The sequence below is a fragment of the Bactrocera neohumeralis genome, chromosome 4 (assembly GCF_024586455.1).
Source record: "Bactrocera neohumeralis isolate Rockhampton chromosome 4, APGP_CSIRO_Bneo_wtdbg2-racon-allhic-juicebox.fasta_v2, whole genome shotgun sequence".
NCBI lineage: Eukaryota > Metazoa > Arthropoda > Insecta > Diptera > Tephritidae > Bactrocera > Bactrocera neohumeralis.
In genome coordinates, this window is record NC_065921.1 from 82660099 (window position 1) to 82677999 (window position 17901).

At 36.3% G+C, this 17901-nt stretch overlaps 3 protein-coding genes across 5 annotated transcripts in view; all 3 read right to left on the minus strand.

Moving 5' to 3' along the window:
- Positions 1-9393, minus strand: part of LOC126755587 (uncharacterized) — a 99744-nt gene extending 90351 nt beyond the window's left edge. The window contains exon 1 of the mRNA XM_050468272.1: positions 9299-9393. The gene's annotated coding sequence lies outside the window, so the exon portion shown is untranslated. The remainder of the gene's footprint in view (positions 1-9298) is intronic.
- A 6-nt stretch (positions 9394-9399) lies between these two features.
- On the minus strand, positions 9400-16521 carry LOC126755585 (pickpocket protein 28). 3 transcript variants are annotated; one of them, XM_050468266.1, is made up of 9 exons: positions 15558-16521; positions 15068-15522; positions 14785-14985; positions 14420-14543; positions 14127-14275; positions 13851-14058; positions 13054-13642; positions 12803-12962; positions 12517-12702 (listed from the first exon to the last, which is right to left on the minus strand). In XM_050468266.1, the coding sequence occupies exons 2-9, from the start codon at positions 15196-15198 to the stop codon at positions 12660-12662; spliced, it is 1605 nt and encodes a 534-aa protein (XP_050324223.1). In that variant the 5' UTR covers positions 15199-15522; positions 15558-16521; the 3' UTR covers positions 12517-12659. The 3 variants fall into 3 exon arrangements, with proteins under 3 accessions (XP_050324224.1, XP_050324223.1, XP_050324222.1); XM_050468265.1 differs by having other exon boundaries at positions 15068-16521; XM_050468267.1 differs by lacking the exons at positions 12517-12702; positions 12803-12962 and adding an exon at positions 9400-9497 and having other exon boundaries at positions 15068-16521.
- Positions 16522-16592: 71 nt separating this feature from the next.
- Positions 16593-16979, minus strand: LOC126755591 (uncharacterized). Its single transcript, XM_050468281.1, has one exon. The coding sequence runs from the start codon at positions 16876-16878 to the stop codon at positions 16714-16716; it is 165 nt and encodes a 54-aa protein (XP_050324238.1). The 5' UTR covers positions 16879-16979; the 3' UTR covers positions 16593-16713.
- Between the last annotated feature and the right edge of the window lie 922 nt (positions 16980-17901).

Genomic DNA, 17901 nt, shown 5'->3' on the forward strand with positions numbered 1-17901 from the left:
CCGATTCGCCTGTCAGACCTCTCCAGCTCTGAAAGTATTCGACATAATACCCGCCGATGGAAGTAGCGGAAGAGGAAGACCTTCACTCCGTTGGAGAGATCAGGTGGAGAAGGACTTGGCTGCACTTGGTATTTCGTATTGGCGCCCAATTGCGAAAAAAAGAAACGACTAACGCGCTGTTTTTAACTCGGCTATAACCGCGTAAGCAAAATCTACACCATTCAAGAAGAACCCCGTGACTATATTGATATTCTTTATATTATTTCCTGCCTTGTTAGCTATCTCAGCCGCTTTTTTGCAAAGCTTTTTTCCACATGGAAATTACGGCAGTATTCCGAAAGCTCGAAGCGTGACCTGAGATCCAGCTCCAAGCAATCAATCTCTCACGCCATTTATAATTTTTGAGCCATTTGTATATATGTTGTGAGGTTCGCCGGAAGGTTATATGGTCCCGCTTATTGTGCTACGTCCGAAGATCCATAGTTACATAAAACGGATTTCGATTGCTGCCGAAATCATCTGAACGCAAGAAAATACACGCTAGAAAAAAATTAAGCCAACCAAGAAACAATCGAAATGACTGGATACAAAAGGCAAATCGTACTACAGAAAATCGGGCATGAATATCATATATTTATATATATGTGTATAATTCTTCTTAGCAGTATCAATACGCTTTCAGTGTAACTATCACAAAATCAAAAGGTCCAATATCCGGGCACCCTTTCCACCCACATTTAATTTTACTATGAAGCTATCCTATCCACAACCTACTATTCGCCGCCATACGTTGCCGTAAGAAGCCCGCATTTGCTTTTAATCTCGCCAACCAAAGTGCCAATAATCTTTATTTCAGCATAAAAGTGGCCCTCAGCTTGGCTAGTTTAATCAACATTTATTCAAGAAAGGCCTTCCGGCGTTGCTTGCCACGCACATATCGTCGTTGGTGCATCAAACAAAGGACGCACACTCAGACACCGTCATTTATTCCTCATTTTCTTTTATTTGTTTAAATATAAAATAAATAAATACCACAAAGTGAAATGCTATTTTTTTACTATTTATGCTGCTGAAACCTACGACCTGGCAGTCATGTGCTTGCTTGTATGTGCATACATACAGTCTATTAGTAGGTATGTGGGTGCGCTGGTCCACTATGGTTCAAATGGCACGCTTGACAGATGCCATCGGTTCAAGCAGACAGTTGGTTAGTTCATTCATATGCAGAAATGCAAATGCAGTCTGCATTGAGCTATGAGCCATTGACGGTCGGACGGTTAAGCGTTTAAATGCGGGCGAGTGCGTGCGTACGAGCGGCTGTCAGCAGGTCTAACTGCCTGTCTGTTTGTCTGTCTGTCTGGTTGGCGGCGTGTCAGTCGCACAGTCATTATGCAAATGCGCAGCGACTTCGGGTGAGCTGAACTGGGTGAGAAAGTGTAATGAAATGAAATCAAATAAAAAAGTTTTTCCATTTATGAAGATGAGACGCTTAAACGTTCGCCAGAGACATGTGCTATTTTACTGGTGAATATGGCGCTCTGCACTCGCTGTATATGAACTTAGGTGAGTGCATATGGCACCTAGACAAACAGACAAGCAACATATTCGCATTTTACTGACTATCTTCCTGAAATTAATATTATTTTTTATACGCACTTTTTGCAGATATTACGCTTTATGAAGCTCAAGAAATGTGTAGAGATTAGAGAAAAATTAGCTGGGCATGACAGTTTCACAAACTAATTTCGCTTTATGGTTAATCAAGTGTCACTGCAGCGTTTTTTAGAATACTGCGCATATAATGGCTGAGTGAGTGACTTCAGGGTGCGAAATTCTTTGGTGCTCAATTTGAGTTGTAAAAATGGCTTAATCAGCAGTTTGGAGATCCCATTAGCGACATTCGGAAATTAATCCACTTAAAAAATTTTATGACCGAAACAGATGATCGAAAGTGAGAACCGCAAAAAATAAAATATATAACTTATAACATAATTCTGAGCCTTGAACCAAACTCCCAAACTATTTGACCGAGTATAATCGTAGCATTCCAACTCAGAAGCTATATACAACTTTCTATGCTATTACTCATGGTTATGTTGTTAGTGATGCTTCGAAATTAACTCATTCCAACAAAATTATGGCTAAGAACATGATCCTAAGCCCAGATGCATTTGAACACTACGACTGGACAGACTTTAAACAGACTTTAGAGCTGGCTACTCTGAATCCACCCACCCATTGCGACGATATGCTCTGCCACAGACATTGTCTTTGATATTCTTAATAGTCATATAAATATCCAGCACTTTATTTCTAACCATTTTCCACGAAAGTCGGGTCTACGTAACCGGAACGGCCCCGGACTGTCAACTCAGTAAAATTCTGCAGCTACTACAACAACAACATTAGCAATATGATTCGTTCCTACGACAGTCGGGTCTACATAACCGGAACCGACTCGCTTTCTTATTCGACCAAGGGCTGTCAACTCAGCAGCATTTCCCCAAACTTCAGGAATGTTTTCTGCCCCTACATCAACAACATCAGCATAACCAATATAAGCGTCCTAAAACAGAATAAAATAGAAATAAATTGAGGTATGCGCCGCGACATAAGGTCTATTGTTCCCTCTATGTCACAACGAATCCCATAGGCCTGGATAAATTTCAGTATCCTGCTAGGTTCAATTGATACGGTGTGATCCCTATTCAGATACATAGAACCTAGGGTCTTTATACTGGGACTACAGACTGCTGTGCATTCCAGCAACAAGTGCTCGGAGGTTTTCGGCTCCATGCCGCAGAACCGGCAGTTAATATACAAGAGGCTACCCCAATGTTAAATAGGTGCCTCTTGAGCCTACAGTGCCGAGTGTAAAATGCCACAGTGCAATAGCCGAAACTTATTCCTCGGGAAGTAACCACTCATTAGCAACTTTTCTTGCATACTTTTACCTGCCCACCCACCCATATGAGGTGCACTTAGTTGCGAACGGATAGGCTATTCAGTCGTTCTGTACACCTTTGAAGCAATAGTGATTTAATCTCGTAAGCTGAGATCAACTTAAAAGCCGCTTGACAATAGCCGAGTATCTCGATGCTTTCATTGCGATAGTTGTGTTGGCGGTTTATCTCCACACGCGGACTAATAGCAAAGACTTTTGCTGAGGAAATACTCGGAAATCGTCCCATTGGTATGGAAAGTTTGGTAGGCGACGCCTGCACCAATGGCTTGCACCGTTTTCGAGCCGTGAGTGTACCGTTTAAAAATGCTGCTCCTTAGCAGTAGATCAAGCGTGAACTTACTCTATTCAACCTTACTGCCGAACGTAATTTTCAACTTCCTTAAGAAGTTTACTCTTTTGGCTTACCCTTTTGGTCATCAAAATGGCACAGCTAGAGCTAATTGAGCCCGAAATATCACAGGGCAGCACTCCTACCTACTCTTTTGGTTATGCTGATATGAGCATATCTTCCTTCCCACAGGAAGGCAACTCTATTCGTCGAAAGATAACTTAGCTCATACATCCTCTGATAAGAAATAACATCATACCCAAATGTAATCGTAGAATACAGAATTTTCTCGCAGATTCACATTGAACTAATTAATTTCTGAGCTAACTAGTCTAGAATATAAAGTGTAATACTAAGGGTGGTTGGACCTTAGCTACCACTTGGTCCGGCCCTCTCAAACCTTTCATATACGGAACGCCCACCAAATGCAAATTATGTATGAGTCACGATAAATCCGGGAAGCATGAGTAACACAGACTTGCTGGATTAACGTTCTCACGACGGGTCTACGTAAACTCTTTGGGCTCCGACTGTAAAATCTTCTGCTTTCTTCAAAGTAAGGTGAATGTTTTGGAGTTTGTTTATCGTTGTCAAATTCTTAGAATCTCAATGACCATGTATATCACAAAGGCCCACACGATTCGTTATGGACACTGATAACCATTAGCTCTGTAGTATTCTTTTATACCTTATCCACATGCGACAATAATAATAGGATGACCTGACTAGTTATAACTGCCAAGATCCCTACACTCACACCAACAAATCATGCTTTTACAAGTATAATGATTTAATAATAATGTGGGTAAAACCCCTTTGAAGTCATTGTAATTAAGTTTTATGAAATTCACACCTCCTGGCTAAAACTAAGCCTAATCAAACGCTTGTCCTAATTTCATTGACGAGCCTTAATTTGTACCGTTTTGCTCCATATTCCGAAAGTCACTTGACGTTGCATTTGATATGGTGTCAAATTAATGCCATTAATCGCAATTTGCATATATTAGGCTAATATGTGTGCATAAATTATAATGATGTGCAATAAAACGGAAAACTTAATATTTGCCAAGCGACGAAGATGTAATGAGGACGTCAGCGGAAGTGTTGTCGTGTTTATTAAAAGGCGCAAATGTGCTCGTGTGCGTATATAGTGCAGATATATACATATATACGTATAGTGGTAGTGTTTTCATTAAGGCATTCAAACATTTTGTAGATCCCGAAATTTCGGGATTGAAAAATTCGGAATGAAATCTTTTAAGGATGATATTGTTATTGTTGTAGTACTATGTACAGATCCCGGTCTATCAATCTCGAAATTTCGGGATTTGTAAATTCGGGATCCCGAAAATTTTTTGAGATTTTTTTGTTAATTAAAATTAAAAAAGTGTGATATTGTTAGTAGATAAATCAAGTACTACGCAGATTCCGGTCTATCAATCTCGAAATTTCGGGGTTTGTAATTACGGGATCCCGAAGAATTTTGGAGATTTTATTGTTAATTAAATTTTAAAGATTTTTAAAGTAAAATGTTGTTGTTATTGTTGTACTACGTTCAATATATAAGCAAATAACTCGCGTAGTTACTACGCAGATCACGAACTATCAAGGGTTTCATACTGACTCTTCAGAATTTGTAATAAATAATTTCATACAACAGTTATCTAAAATTTCATTATCAGACTGTGTTATTAGTTAGCAAAGAGAGAACAATATTTTTTTTATTAGACTGCTTTTTTATTTAGATATTTCCAAAAGTTAATACAACCCCACTCAGCAAAGACTAAAACCATTTTTAACGATATACTCTACTTAGCGAAGACTAAAACCACATTTAACGATCTAGAAGAGAACATTGACGCACACCATAATGTAAACAATTTTAAAGGGCAAACCTAGTTTGAGAGAACGAAATCTGGCGATTTTCGAAAATAAAAAAAATTACTGCTGTATCAATGTTTTCACATTTCTTGGGTATATTTATAAGTTTATAAGAACTTTAGAAGAAAAAACTATTCATTTTTTGTAAGTAAGTCATTGTATGGAAAACTATATACAGAGCATGTAGAAGAAAATGGAAATGTGTGCTGTTTCAAGAAAACCGTTTTCAAAAATGGAGTTGATTGAAGTGAGCGGTTACATTTTAGAAGACTGCAACTTCCAAACTATTTTTGATATCGACTTACAAATTTAGTATATCCTGTCGACATATCAGAAAAAGTCGATTTTATTTTATTGAGTTATAGATATACAAATCGGCTACAAGGCTGTTTGAGGTACACTCTAAGCTCCACTGTATGGAGCAGTGGACGAGGGAGGGCCAAATTTTTAAAAACTTAGTGGCAAGAATATTGTTTACGACTAATCTTTTATCTGATCTTTTAAATACATCTCTGAGCGTTTACCGCGATTATCTCAAGAAAACAAGAAAGGTTTTAGGAAGAATATATGCATCAACTTTAAGAAGCTTATAAAGCTTTAAGGGGTCTACTAGTGTAGAAATAAAACAAAATCGATTGTTTTATATGTATGTATTTCTAAAGTTTAACTATTCAAGCATATGTTTTCAAGAGGATTTCTCAAAATACAAATTATTTTCGGAGACATATGCAGTTATTATATGGGTTATTTTGTTGGATATGTAGGTAGGGATTTCTTTAAACTTTCAAAACGGTGGTAACGATTTTTCAGGTTCTACTGGACCGAAAAATCCAGTAGGATTATTTTTGGAGATATACATATGTATGTAGATAATACCTACATCGGTTATTATATCAGTTATTATATCGGATATATAGGTAGATATTTCTTCAAACTGTGTTTTTCAAAACGATAGTCACGATTTTTCAGGTTCCACTAGAAATTTTCAGAGAACCTTCAAAAACTAACACAAATTCATGCCTTTCGACTAGAAACCTCCTTAACAAATTTTTTATAAAATCTTTTTATTTCTATGCTTTTTGTACGGCACTATATGTCTGTCCACATGCTTATTGGCTTTCATATCGGTGCTTCTTAAGTGCGCCTGCGGTTTCGATTGCCTTAATAAGACTCAAAACCAAATTGAATTATCCAAGTGGCAAAGCTGACTTATAGACACACATACGTCTGCATATGTATTGTACATATATTAGAGGCTATGCACATATGCTGGCAGTTATAGCAGCAAATGTATGTATGTTAATGTCTGCATGGTAAAATCATGCATAAAAAATTAACTATTTATACGAGGATGCAGTGCACGACGGTACAGAACAGAAAGGCAGAAACTTCGGAGACGATATTGTGCTTTTGCTGTTGTTACTTGTGTTGCTGTTATTGTTGGTGTTTGTGTTTGTAGCAATGCAAGTTAATTTACAAGTTAATTAGTTTTGTGATTAAATACATACAAATGTGTATGTGTGATCATACATAAATAAAACTATATATAGATATACATATACATACATACATACATATGTACATACATATATAGTGAGAAAGCCAACCTGCATATATCATCATCATCTTTGAAGATTGCTAACACTTTCTGTCTGCAGACACACATACAAGTATGCATTTATTTTCATGCATGGCATATAGAATATATCTGTGTGTGTGCGTTTCTGTGTGCCCGTGTTGAAAGTAAGAGCTTGCGCGTCTGTGACCCGTATGTCTTCAGGTTTTATAATTAAATTTTCAACACCTTTTTGAAGCTTCGTTTTCGCTCAAATTTCACGCACACAGCCACACACAGATATGTATATATGCATTTGCAAACACATATTTATACATTTATACACACGCACACATACATACATACATTTATACCAGATATCTCCTGCAACGCCGTCAACTTCCACTCGCGCCCATACCAAACCCTGTACACCAGCACTGTTCCCATTGCCAATACCGTTAGTCGACAGGTCGACACTCAGCTGCTTTGAATTTTCTTATTGTTTCATTATTAATAGCTCAAGTGCTGAACTTTTGCATTGCATTATACCAACACATAGTAGCTGGCGCTGTGTGTGGGTGTGTGTGTGTGGATGTGGGTGTATTTTATATGCAGACGCTTTATTGAGCCCACTTTGTTGTCGTGTCGTTCGCAGCTCCCTCGCCAGTCGGCGTGCCATCGAGGCACCGCGTCAGCGAGCCAGCAAGCTCTACGCCTTCATAACTTTTCTAATAATTTTTCGCTTCACACAACCAAGTTTGCCGTCGTCGTTGTGAGTATTTGTGCGAAATTTTTCGGTTTGGCAGATACCTATGGAACCTTGAAGCAGCTGTGGATGAAAAGTTTACATTGTTGTACTTAAGTGTGCCTACTTTGTTCGAGAGAAGACACACTTATGTGGCACACTTTAGTCGCAACTTTTCGTTGATTTTTTGCCTTTTGTATTTAAGTATTTGAAAATAAGCGAAATTAGTTAAAGGCCTTAATAAGTGTGGACGTAAAAGATATAATAATTTGTAAATTTTATAATTTATAATGAAAGCGTATAACGGTTAATGTTTTTTGAAATTTTTATCGAATAAGTTTTGTGGCGCTCATAGAGCGTGGTTTGCTAAGTGAGAGGCAAGTAGGTATGTATATGTATTATGTGTTATGCAGAGACCGCAGTAAGTTTAGCTGACAAAATGACTCGGATGAGAGAACCACTTTTATGAGAACTACATGCCTATAAAAAATTAAAATCTCAAAGGGTTGCTGGACTGTCGAACCCTGTACGAAAGATCGAGAGTAAAAAAATATAATCCAATCTATTGTACAGATTACCGGATTGAGTGGCATCGGAACTAAATATTTACTCACGACAAACTCTATAATTGGATCTACACTTGTGCCGACGTGAATCGCATTCATATCAGGCCAATAAATGTATACATGGCATGGAATATAAAGAAATACGTTGTACAACAAAAATAACAATGTATTCCTAAAGGAATCTATAAAAGAAAAGCAAGAAACGTGCCTCTCTACTGCTTAGGTGACCATTGCACCTCAATATGATGTGATTTAATAGGCATGAAGTGACCTCACGAGGAGCTGGCTGCCAGCTGACGCCATAAGCGAAAGATAGCACCGCGCCTGGCCAGTGCTTAGGTGACTGTCGCGTCTCGATGTGATGTGATTAAAGAGCCATGAGGTGACCTCACGGAAGCTGGCCGCTCTTTGTTTACTTTATATGAGGTCAAGGACCCTTTGTTTACATTTTACCCAGGTCAATGACCCCTTTGTTTATATTTTATGAGGTCAATAATCCTTTTGTTTACATTTATCCAAGTCAGCAACCTTTGTGTACATTGTCAGTGAGCCTCTTGTTTACATTTTGTGGGGTCAATGACCCTTTGTTTACATTTTATGATGTCATTGACCCTTTTTTTTACATTTTGCCAAGCCCACAACCTTTGTTTACATTTATCCAAGTCAACAACTTCGTTTACATTCGGGGTCAGTGACAATATTGTTTACCTTAGAAGGTCAATGACCCCTTTGTTTACATTTTATGAGGTCATTGACCCTTTTTTACATTTAGCCAAGTCTACAATCTTTGTTTACATTTATCGAAGTCAGCAACCTTTGTTTACTTTTGGGGTCAGTGAACTTTTTGTTTACATTTTATGAGTCAATGACCCTTTTATTTACATTTACCGAGGTCAATGAGCACTTTCATTACATTTTAAAGGCAATGACTCCCATTGTAAATTGTTGAGACAATAGCATATAACTAACTAACAAACTGACCGATCGAAAACAAGTTTCTGTATTTTTCATCATTAATTTTTCTCTGTTTTATCGGAAAAAAAGTATTTCTTAATTAAAATAGTTATTTCTTAAAATAGTTTCTTTTATATTCAAAAATTATACTCGTACATATGGAATCCAGGAAGCAGAAAACCTAAGTATTGCCGTCTTTAGTATAGCTTTAACTATACTTATAACCGAACTCAAAAATATATGCTTATGGTGGGTTACAGAATATTTCTAACTGAATATATAGCTATAAAATTGGAGTACTTACCAGCAGGTAGATATAGGAATGTTGTCTTTTCGAACTGCTGTTGTGCTGATCGATCTAAATAAGTCCGATGCCATAACAATTTTTACACCATTCCAGCACCTGTTATTTCTATTGGCAACACATTAACACGGTTTCAAAACTTTTTGTGTCATAACACCGAAATAAAGAGATCTTCACATATGTATTTGCAAGTATTAACCTTAAAAAAAGGAGAATATATAAATAAATATTAATATATAAAATAATGAATAAATTTTCGAAATAAAAAAATTAGGTTAAATAACAAAAACTATGTATGATTAATTAAGGAATTAATAAGAAAAAAAATTTAACTATACTGTAGGTAACCAAAAACACAGTAATTGAACATTTTCGAAATTAATAAAAAATTGAGGTTACGTAACCAAACATAGAGCCAAAATTGTGGAAATAAAAAAATTTGGGTTCCATTATGACACAATTCATAAAAAAATGTCGAAAGTAGAAATTGGGTTAAATTACGTTAATCCGGTCTGTCTTGTGAGCCACCACTAAATTATATTCTATAAATATTTCCAAAGCTCCAAATTCTTAAAATTGTATTTTATTCACTATTTAAGCTTGCGAACAGTGTCTACTTAGCTATAAAAATAAAATACATTATATATTGTATATTCAGGATTAGATCGTAGTATGTATGCATGTATGTATGTACATATGGACACACTAAGTAGTAGCACTTAAATTATCCAAAAGCGCAACCAAATCTCCACTCTTGCGTATCTTATTAAATTCTGATAAAGGTTCAACTCACCCACACCCCCACCCACAACGGTAATACTAGCCATTTGTTATTTATTTCCACCGCACCGTTGGACTCAATCAGTTGGTCTGCTTTGGTTTTTCTCGGCTCAGATTTATGCTTTCATGCTTGAAATACTCTGCGCTTTAGCAATTACATATCGTCTTAACTAACCAAACTTGCGATGCAAATGATGTGTGCATAATATATTTTTGGGAATTTATTTGACTTTATTTTGGTTCCTTTTCGTTTTGTTTTGTGCTTTGTTTCTTTAATTTTTTTGCCAATGGTCAATAGCAGAATTCCGCCTGAACCTAAAATGCTCACACATTATTTTGCTCGCTTCATTTGGTGTGCTGAGTTGCGAGCAAAAGGTGAAATAAATTCAAATTACAGTCACACACACTTATGTATATACAAGTATTTCTATACATACAAGCACTCATAGCTCTTTGATATCACATTTCTCAAAATATGTACCCTATAAATGGACGCTTATACCTCTGCTAGCTGCTTATCATCTTATCTGCGCTCTTTTGTGGTGAGCACATGGTTGACTTATGAGCTTTCTACACCCAATTCCGAAGACTAATTAATTTATGGGCGGCATTTTCATCGTAGAAATATGCTAAGGTCCGTTTCCTCAATTACCTTAAAGAAAGTAGGAGTATTGGGGTAGTTAACCGGAAATTAACTGGTTGGTAACCAGATATTGGAAAAAACGGTAAACTTAAGAGAGTAAACATTGTTTATCGAAGTTTTCTCAATTAGAAAAACAGTCTTAAGAGAGTAGAGTCAATTACCTAGAAAAAAGAAGCATTGAGTAAGTTAACCAGAAATTAACTGGTTGCTAACCAAACATTGAAAAAAAACGAGAGATAGCAGCTATTAAGAATAAGTGGTAGGTGTGAACCGATTTCATGTTTTCATAAACTATAAAATGAAATCACCAAATTAGGTCTGGTTTAGGTTTGTGCAATATGATATTTCACATTAAAGTGGGCGCTACCAGGAACCAATTTTCATATTTCAAAGAGAAGATAAATTACAATTATATTCGATGTAATGAGGTCTTATGTTCTGCCTAGCCACTATGGGAACGTAGATACTACAGTTTAGTACCGAGAACGAATGAAGATGGCCCATGAATTACACCAACGCACATACAGGGTTTGTCCGGGAAGTAATAGGACTGGGTCGATTTAAAAACTTTCAAAATAGGCTCCTTCTGCGCCGATGCAGCGTTGCCAGCGCGGTTTTCAAGCATTGAAGGCGTCTCGAAAGCATTCTCCGAAATAGCCTTGCCAACCTTGGTGTATGCTGCTTGGATCCCCTTTCATCGGCCTTTTCAGGCAAGGAAACAAAAAAAGTGCGGCGGAGCCACATCTGGACTGTAGGGCGACTGTGGAAGCGTTAGCCTTGGTTAGGTACATAGCTGTTCACAAGAAAGGCATTGTGAGCCGGGGTGTTATCATGGTGCAACTTCCAATCGGCTGCGATGTCTTGTCGGACTCGATTGACCCTTCGTTTGAGTCTCTTGAGGACTTCCACGTAAAACTTGGCGTTGACGGTTTGTCCAGGAGGAACAAATTCATGGTGGACAATGCCTTTGATGTCAAAAAAGACAATGAGCATCGTTTTCACTTTGGATTTGCTCTTTCTTCCGGTCGTCATTAGCGACCTCTTCCCGGTTCTCCAAATAGGCCTGGTGCCACCGAAACGCACCACTTCTTGCGAAAGCAACATCTGGGTAAGCCAGCTTGATCATATCAAACTGTCGCAGATTTACTGATTTTCACACAAAATTTAATCGCGTACCTCTGCTCTAACAAACGCTGCATTTTCGGCTTGCACCACTCACACTCACAGAAACACGTCGCGCGCAAATGTTTCTCCTGACTCTCAAGGTGCTCGGATACAACTGACCAGCCGCTCATTCATTAGATAGGAATCCAGTCGGTGCGCGCACGCTCCAAAGTACAGTCGCGGCGGAAACAGATCAAAAAATCCTATTACTTTAAGGACAAACCCTGTATGCTGAACCAAATAAGTTTCTTTATTTTCGAAGGAATGGACATATCGAGATTAATTTGTCTTCATTCCGAAAATTTTGGGTTGAAAAATATAAAACAGTATTTTTATACATTTAATATACCAGTTTGCTAAAACGTTCGCTTCATAAAACGGAAAGTCGGAGACCCTAAAGAGTATTTATTAAATAAAATTCTTGTGTCACGGTGTTTGTTGCCAAACTCCTCCGAAACGTCTGGACCGATTTTGTTGAAATTTGGTGTGCATATCGGAGAGGTCTGAGAATTGACCTACATTTACTTTTCATATCCCTATATGCTGAGACTAGCCCATCCCAAATTTTATGTGTTTCGTTTTTCTTTTTGACAAAACTATTTTTTTTTTTTTTTTTCATGACTCAGCATAATTACTTGGAATTTTCAACTTTATTCGTGAAATATAATTGATTTTTATTTTATTCAAAAATTATGACGAAAACATCAACTTTATAGATTTTATATATGTTGCATTCATGTACTCAAATCAGAGCCTCACTGATCTCAAAGCCACTTAGTTGGCTCTCAGAAATCGATGGTGCGGTTGAAAATGCGGTCTGCTTGTAGAAAGAAACCAAAAAATATTAAGAGAGCTTCAAATTTAATATCATTCCCTCAAACTCAATTAGTAAGCACACAACCCACTAACAACTTTACCTCAAACCCAACATTGTGTTAGCTCTGCGTTGGATCATTCTTTGCCTTCTCAACGGCAAAATCAACTCGAATATGGGACGCATGAAAGCAAAATAAATGACTTCGGCCACAGATATGAAACTAAAACCCATAAACAAACCCATAATGCCGCCAGTATTAGCTTTGGTCGAAAAGTGAATAATAAGAATCATAATTTTTTAGGTAGCGTTTTAGTTTTGTACAAAGTAATAAAATAGCGCAAAAATACTCACATAGAAACTCTGTAAAGCCGACATAGACATTTTTCAGATCACCATGGAATACAGATTCGCGATAGAAGAAATGCACCACCGCAACATTCTTGTTAATATACTCCATTGACATATTCTTTAGTATACTTGGCGGGGTCAGATAGTTGTAAGCGCGTAAAGGTGTCGAAGTAGCATCGGCTTTATAGTTCAAATCAAAGCATGGGGGTAAACAACATTTACGACAACTACTGCCACCATCACCCTTCATCCACTTATTTTCGGCTAAACTGCTACAATTTGTTTGTTGTACATTGCATATGGTTGCATTTTCAAAAAGCAACGGTAAATTGAACGGCACACATTTGCATTGTTCATAGATATATTTCACTTGACATTCACTCTCGCAATTGCGTCGCGAGTAATGTGCGAAATAGAGTAAGTTCTCCTCGCCATTAAACAGACACTGGCGGTCATTGCGACGTAAATTGCGTACGGTGGCGGTGGCTTCGGTACTAATAACATCGATACGCAAACGAGTCTCGAAACCCAAAGGCAAAATGAGCGCGGTTTCTCTGACTGTAGTCGCTTCGATTGCATTGTGCATGCCGATCTGGAATAGAGAAATGAAGAGAGTGTAGAAAGTATATGAGAGAGAGAGAGAAAGAGAAAGAGAAAGAGAGAAACAGAAAATAGAGAGAGATATAGAAAAAAAGAGAGAGCGAGTGTGAGAAAAAGAGACAAATACAAAAAGAAAACTAACGTAATTGATAAACATTCAAAAATTGTATTAAATATAAATATTATTGCTATTAACTCACCTTAAAACCAGGTCCATTGGTTGTTGAGCAATAATAATTATCTATTTCGGCATCTAATATCAGCGTTAGACCCATTGATACACCCGTGCCAGATGCTGCACGTGGATAGTAATTTTTTGGTAAAATTTTGGGATAACCACTTTCCGGATTCCAATCGATCGGTATAACGTTATCGGCACGTTCATAGTCGCTAATTATTTTGTTGGTGCTGCAATGATGGAAAGAGAGAGAAAAATGTGTAAAATAATTATAAGACTACCCTTTAAAACCACTTACTTGCCCTTAAATAGAAAATCGGGATGTAAAACGTTGAAAACGCAGCAAAGACCCTCATCAGTCATTATTTCATGAAATAGATCTGAGCAGTTCTGTACAGAGGAACCAATCGAACAAGAGAGTAACATACGAGAACATGGTTGGGCGTGCTGGAAAAGTATAAGGAGCGATACACTTAAAATTAATGAGCTGATAATGGGGGGTTCCAAAATTACATTTTAAAATTTAATACATGTTTTAGCATCTAATCTCTGAGTAATATTTATACAAGATAATAATATATTTATACTCACCTCATGTAAAAATGTTGAAAATGTCAAATTGTTAGACTTAAAATTTGGTGACTCCATTAATTCTTCATCTATTATTGATCCCATATTGCATAGTAGTTTTAACAAGACACCCTCGCTGGAATCACTGTAAAAAAATGGAAATACAAACATAAAGTAAGACTCTTCATAGAAGTACTCAGCTCAGCTGAGATCTTAAATTAAAGTAAATTCTGTGGCAGTGGCCTTTTATGATTTCAATGATCTGAAACTTCGAAGATCTGAAGCTTCGGTATTTTCAAGTTCTCGACAGTGTCAAAATATGGGTCTTCAATATTTCAATTTGAAATATTTTTTAATGTCGTATGATTTTAATCGTATCTACTTACGTTGTATAATTCGCTACACGACTCGCCATCACCTGATTCATATTACAAACCGTTATAGCTGGAAATGGTGTACTCAATATGGATGTGGGATGTGGACTTATGCCAATAATCACGGGCGTGCTAATCCATTTGGCATACACATTCGCAATTAAATTGGCCGTTACTATGATGGCCGCAAGAAAGGCGCACAAAAAGAAGGACCTGTAAAGAAAAACCGTAAATCAAATTAAATGTATAGTTTTGGAAGCACCATTATTGCATTTCATAAAAATCAAACACTTACTTCTCCCAGATGGTGATGCTATCATCAGCCAGATATTTCAAGCCATGCAATGTGGTCTCCTTAAGAAACTTCTTCACATTGCCTCTGCAATAAGTTTTCACAATTTTTTTGGTTTCTTGAGTATTTGCCATTGAACTCCGAAAGTTTTGCTTGCGTGACGAATGTTCTTAATCAAATGAACTAATTTATCTAAGGCACTCGTATAAATACACAGATTAATAGGCTGGATGTGTGGACAAATATGTATGTGGGCATATGACATTACAACGAAGGTACTCATTTACAATGTGGGACGGCCAACGGAACGTCGATGTTGATGCAATTAAACACTTAGGTAATGAGTTATTCTTCGTTTTTGACCTGTGCTAAGTGATATTTAATTTGGCGACGGACGCTAACCGAGTAATTTGTGTGCGTGACTAATATTCAATAAAACGTGAGTTCGGCTGATTCTTCTTCTTTACTACTTCTTTATAGCCGAGCTGAATACATGCATTAAAAGCAGCATTTTAATCAAAAATCGATATATATATTATATTTATCGGATGTACATTTATTTGAGAAGATTCTTCGAAAATTTTAAGTCGAACCGTCTAATACTTTCCAATATGTAATGTAATCGACTCCCAAAACTTACAAGGAGTTTTTCTCAGAGTCTGTGAAGGCCGTTCTTTGGAATAGCAGGACCGAACAACTTAAACATTTCACACGACCTCCTTAGATATATAGTATTTTAGAAATTTTTCAGGAGAAATGCAGTTTTTATAACATACAAGTGAAGATAACGCCATAAGAAATTTGTTTTTCCGATACCACACCAGCACTTCACATCACAAATTGGAGAAGCTCGACCAAAATGACATCAACATGGTGGCGTCATATTATTTACTTTAATATTAAGTGTTTTTTAATTAGAATTTTATATTATACAGTAAACCAAATAAGAAATGTTTGGCGCAGTTTTTAAAAACTGATGCAGTTGCTTTGCTGACCAAAGATTTTTCCAGACGCACAGATTTCAGAGCTTTTGACTATATACAGATAACGCTAATTTACCTTAGATATTTAGGCAAACTTCTTGCTTCTACTTATGGTCTATTATAGATCTCTTTTAAAGAGCCGAAACTTCTTTACAGCAAAAGTACACACGAAGATTTGTCAACCAGAAGTCAGATACTCTCTTTGATACTTAGCTTTCTGATACAGCCAAAAAATAACAAAATCAAGAGCTATTCAGGTTAGAACCAGTCTCCCGACTGGGTATAGATTTTACAATACAAACACTTTTAATGCGGTACGAGTTCTTTCTTTGGAAGAAGAACAAGTGGAAAGTGAATAAATACCAACCGACTGCCTAAAGACTAGAAAAGCTGGTAAGTGACAGATTTCGAAAAATAATTTCATAAAAAACAAATTTTTTTAAGACGTTGGAACTCGAACTTTCCAACATCAGTTGAATAGAAGCCATTCTCCAACAACCAGCCTACACAACTTCGACAATCGTGCCAATCCCACAAATAAAGACTTTTCTAATTCGCATTAATTTTTTTTTATTTATCCAAATCCATTAAAAGACAGAGGAGTACTTCTTTAAAACCTTGTCCTGTTTAGTATCGTTGTATCGCTACCTTTTGCCCACACTTAGCTTACTCATCCGATGAAGGAGCAGCAGTGGTGGTTGTGGTGAATGGACATAACGGTGATCGTAGGGCACAAAGCAATAAAATTATCGTCGATTCCGCAGACGGAACGCTGACCAGTAGCAAAGTGGAGATCAGCAATAGCGAAACAAGCAACATGGATGACTGCATGTTTGATTTTTTTTTTTTTTTAATTTTTAACGTCGCCGAATACTGTCAACTTAGACTGCTGGCTGCAATAGCCTGTTAAGTACTGAGAATGTCAATGAAAATATTACGCATATTTATACCCCGAGATGGGTATGATTTTGCGAGACTAGTTAGATCGAAACAGGGCTATACAATAAGTGAGTATATAAAACTATTTGCGTCGACCATTTTATTGATACAGATGCTTCCAAAGACAAGATAAGTTGTCAATATTTGAAAAATTGCATTTGTTGCATTTTACTCTTTATGTTACGTCAACAAATATGTTTGTTTACTTTGGTTACGTTTTGACTCGTGCGAGTCAAGACATTAGTTGGCAAATATGCGAGAAAATTCAAATGAAAAATTTTAAAAATTACAATTTGTTAGGAAATAGCAGTTGGTAAATATTAAAAGTAATATCTAACGGTAAACACGATTGCTCCCAAGATTGTCGGTTCACTGTAGCCAAAACGGTGTAGTATTTACATAAATATATTCACGTTTCACATAACTAAGCTAGCAGCTCGCTAAGTGAGGCTAGGCCTCTTTTGTTTATAAATATTTATGGACAGATTTTACTTTTTTATAATAATAATAATAATTATAATTAGAATAAGAAAAGTTCAAAGAATTATATTTATATGTATGTATATAATGTATTTCGATATACAAGTATAACACATAATTATAAATAATGTTGGAATTGATTTTTTAAACGACTATTTTCTTAACACTTTCTAAAAACTTTCAACAGTTTCTAAAAAACGCTTTACATTAACATCTTATCAATATAACGGTAATCTAAAAACAAACAACAACAAAACTTTAATCTAAAAATATGAAAAATTTTAATTTTAATTATTAAAAAATTTAAAAACTAATAATTAATATAAAAACCAAATTAATTATAAAAAAAAAAAATTAAAAACAAATTTAAAAACTTTAATTTAAATAAAAACAAATTTATGAAAAAAATAAAATCAAATTATCAAACAATATTAA